The sequence below is a fragment of the Drosophila hydei genome, unplaced genomic scaffold, assembly GCF_003285905.1.
Source record: "Drosophila hydei strain 15085-1641.00,03,60 unplaced genomic scaffold, DhydRS2 tig00000141-arrow-arrow-pilon, whole genome shotgun sequence".
In the NCBI taxonomy this organism is placed as follows: Eukaryota; Metazoa; Arthropoda; class Insecta; order Diptera; family Drosophilidae; genus Drosophila; species Drosophila hydei.
Window position 1 is genome coordinate 48,066 of NW_022045676.1, and position 3,535 is coordinate 51,600.

Below are 3,535 nucleotides of genomic sequence, written 5' to 3' on the forward strand. Positions count from 1 at the left end.
ACAGTTGCGTTTCAATAAATTGTATTCTTGATGTTTCTATTCTGATATGGCTTAACTACTTTGTGTCAAGACTTAAGCTGTTTTTGCATTAGAATCTCCACTTGGAGCTATATAAACTGCCTGCTGCTAGCACCTCTAAGAACCCTTCTTTCGTCCTTCAACCAAGCTTAATTACAATAACAACACAAATAGTTAAATAATCAATAAACATCGTATTTCTTGAGCTTTCGTAAATGTTTTGTTATCCGTCACAGTTGATAGCCTTACATCCCGAGTTTCATTTTATCGGTTGTGACTTGATCAATAGCTTTTTATAGTTGTACGCTGTCACCAGTGGTATACCCTTCTTTGGCTTTTCAGCCCTGCCAAACATGTCAACAGAAATGATCGACGGATGATCCTTAACATCATACATCGTTCGTATTGATTGATCTCTTCTTGCCGTTTTAATTTGTAACTCTAGGGTGTGACGCCTGTACTTATGTATCTTGGCACGTCCCACTTTAACTCCTTCGAGCAGCCGTGGTTGTTGGGGATGTCGTCGGATCCATGTCCACGGCTTCTGATCATCGAATGGCTCGTGCATTAATACTGGTAGCATCACACCCAAATATTGTGCTCCCTCGCCTTTGAAAGCCTTCTTCTTTGGTGGTGGTTTTTTCTTAATCAACTGCTTTTTGTTTTCCACAACATCTGAGTACAAGTCTGAAATTTCCGCAATGTCTCTGTTACGACGATCTTGACCAACGCCACCTTTGCGGGCGGAGTTACCTTTACCATGATGATCATCATCATCATAAGTGCCATCAGTACTATAATTACGATCATTTCGATCATCACTAGGATCATAGCTACCACTACGATCATAATTACCATTGCGATCGTAGTTACCATTACGATCACGGTTACCATTACGATCCTGGTTACCTTTGCGATCATAGTCACCTCTGCGATCATAGTTTCCTTTGCGATCATAGTCACCTCTGCGATCATAGTTACCTTTGCGATCATAGTCACCTCTGCGATCATGGTTACCTTTGCGATCATAGTCACCTTTGCGATTATAGTTACCATTACGATCAGGGTTACTACTACGACCGTAGCTACCATTACGATCATGACTACCATAACGATCATAACTTGTATCATCATCATCAGAGCTTTCATCAGAACTTCCATCTGAACTTCTATTTCCTTTTCCTTTTCCTTTTTCTTTTCCTTTTTCTTTTTCTTCTTTTTTTTTATTTTTCTCTTTATCTGAATCTTTATCTGATTCTTTTCCACCGTCTCTATTAAGGCTACGGTTGCCTTTGTCATTGCCCTGTCCCTTGCCTGAATTAGTACCGAATCCCAAGCTAAACGTCGAATTCTTCAAAAACCCCACCAAATCTGTGGTATTGCTATTTCTATCATTCCTGTCAGATTTTAAAAAATTCTTACAAGTTGTTCCCTTCCTGCTGCTAAACATCGCATACTCTGGTCTTTTACTATGCGGCTCTTCTACCTCGCACGGCATATTTAAGTAGTGATCCAATATTGAAACCACTAACTGTTGAATGTACGGATGAAATACTTGGCGAAGATTGCCCTCACGATCGAAAATTCCATCGTAGAGCACACAAGTGTCAGGCCTAACGAACGGCACTCGGCAATGGGTCCAACGCGAACATTTTGGATTAGTTATCTCGCCAAACTTTTTCATAGTTAGCTCAAACATGAATCTGGACACCTGATCGACTGGCTTCTGTACTATGTTGGCCAGGTGCCTTAACATGATTCCATTTTGCAGAGCCCATCGCCTTTCCTCCGAGTGCCAAATTGGATTGAACTGCTTACATTTCCTAGCAGTCTCCGTCTCCTGCTCACAGTTGATCAGTCGAAGAATTCGGTTCTTTGGCTCACCGCAGGAGGAGGAGCAGAATATCGGCATTGAGATTAAAATTTTTAAAGCTTCTATATATTAAAAACGTAATTTTAAAACTGAAGCTCGAAGCACATTGCTGACATTAGGTACTTGAACTCTGACTTTTAAAGCCTACTACCGATAGCAAAAAGTGTTATAGAAAGCATGAGTTTCTCTTGTTGAAAGGACACACGGAAAGATCCACTGGGAAGGATGGTTTTGCTTGCCGCCGATCAAAGGATCGCTTTGGGTTGTCTATGGAGGGCATTTGTCATGAGTAACTCGCAGGAATTTGCCTAGCTTCAGGCTATATTGGTTTCGTTTAAATGTGTGCAACAGTCAGAAATAGGCTTGGCAGTCCACATAAAGTAGATACATTCTTATATCAGGACGATAAGCTGAGTCGACTGCCTGCCTGTCCGTACGTCCTTCCATCCAACCTCATCTGATAGAGGCAATGCGCGCTGTTCGGAGAAATTCTTAGCTCAACTCAGGTGTGGATATCTTAAAGTCGGGCTCACTACTAAATGCTTAAATGTTTATAAGCTTTTGTTAAATACAAGATATAGAGTATATATATAACGCAGATCAGACGGGGTTCAGATTATGTCCAACCAATCAGCTCTTAAACTGCGGAACATACATGGATTCTTTTTCGAGTTGGACCCGAATGTTCCACAACTCTACTATCAGATGAAATGATTATTATTAAGAACTACCTCTCGTGTCTTAAATAGTTAATGTGCTTCATCTTCTGGGTGTCTCAGCATGGAAAAAGGTTTGTAAAATATTGCTGGATATTGTCAGGGCATTAGAAGCCTGATAGTATTACAATTGCAATAATCTTAAGTTAATATATTAAGTTTTATTCAATAAGTTCTCACACCTTGGCTGATGTTAAGATTAAATGTCTGGTTAGTGGATAAAACCGATGGAACGGCTTCTGTACTATGTTGGCCAGGTGTTTTAGCATGCTTCCATTGGTTAGACCCCATCGTCTCTCTCTCTGAGATGCTTACATTTCCTAGCAGTCTCCGTGTCCTGCTCACAGCTGAGCGCGCGAAGTATTTGACTGTTTGTGGCTGGCCGCAGAAAGGGGAGCAGAATATCGGCATTGAAATTAAAATTGAAAACCGTGGTGCGTATACTTAAGGAATTTTATTTGTTATGACTCATTGCTAACTAAAATCTGTATTAGTGACAGCAATACATTTGCTCTTCCCATGATCTCCTACTATCGACGGCAGCGTATGACCTGGTACTGTAAACAATCTGTGTGAGGTCCATGCTGTGGACCAATATCTCAGTAGCACATAGCACTGTTAACTTAAGTTATGGGACGACATGCTCTGATATCCAGTGCCGAGCACTTAAAGCCTGTGCGGATTATGCTTCCAAGCGGAGGATTGTTGTCGTTATAAGGTGCGTGGTATACTATGAACACACGATCCATAGTTGGTAACTTAACATTGTTATAACGCTGTAGCAGTGTTTCAGATTTCATATCAAAGGGCAAGTCCCATTTTATTTGGGGCTCTTTTGTAATGCCCATGCTTGGCCACAACACCGAATAGAAGCTAGATATTTCTGCTGCCAACAGAGTTCTCGCGATATTGATGCTTTAGAGGATCG

At 41.0% G+C, this 3,535-nt stretch overlaps 1 protein-coding gene across 1 annotated transcript; it reads right to left on the minus strand.

Moving 5' to 3' along the window:
• Nucleotides 1-277: 277 nt before the first annotated feature.
• On the minus strand, nucleotides 278-1,930 carry LOC115482913. Its single transcript, XM_030223161.1, has 2 exons — nucleotides 1,441-1,930; nucleotides 278-1,053 (listed from the first exon to the last, which is right to left on the minus strand). The coding sequence occupies exons 1-2, from the start codon at nucleotides 1,928-1,930 to the stop codon at nucleotides 278-280; spliced, it is 1,266 nt and encodes a 421-aa protein (XP_030079021.1).
• Nucleotides 1,931-3,535: the final 1,605 nt, after the last annotated feature.

Bases quoted from the DNA above. Each gene is read 5' to 3' on its own strand.
- LOC115482913 (XM_030223161.1), bottom strand. From the start codon at position 1,930: ATGCCGATATTCTGCTCCTCCTCCTGCGGTGAGCCAAAGAACCGAATT. The intron at 1,054-1,440 runs GTAAGAATTTTT...ATAATCGCAAAG, and splicing joins CAGCAGGAAGGGAACAACTT to GTGACTATGATCGCAAAGGT.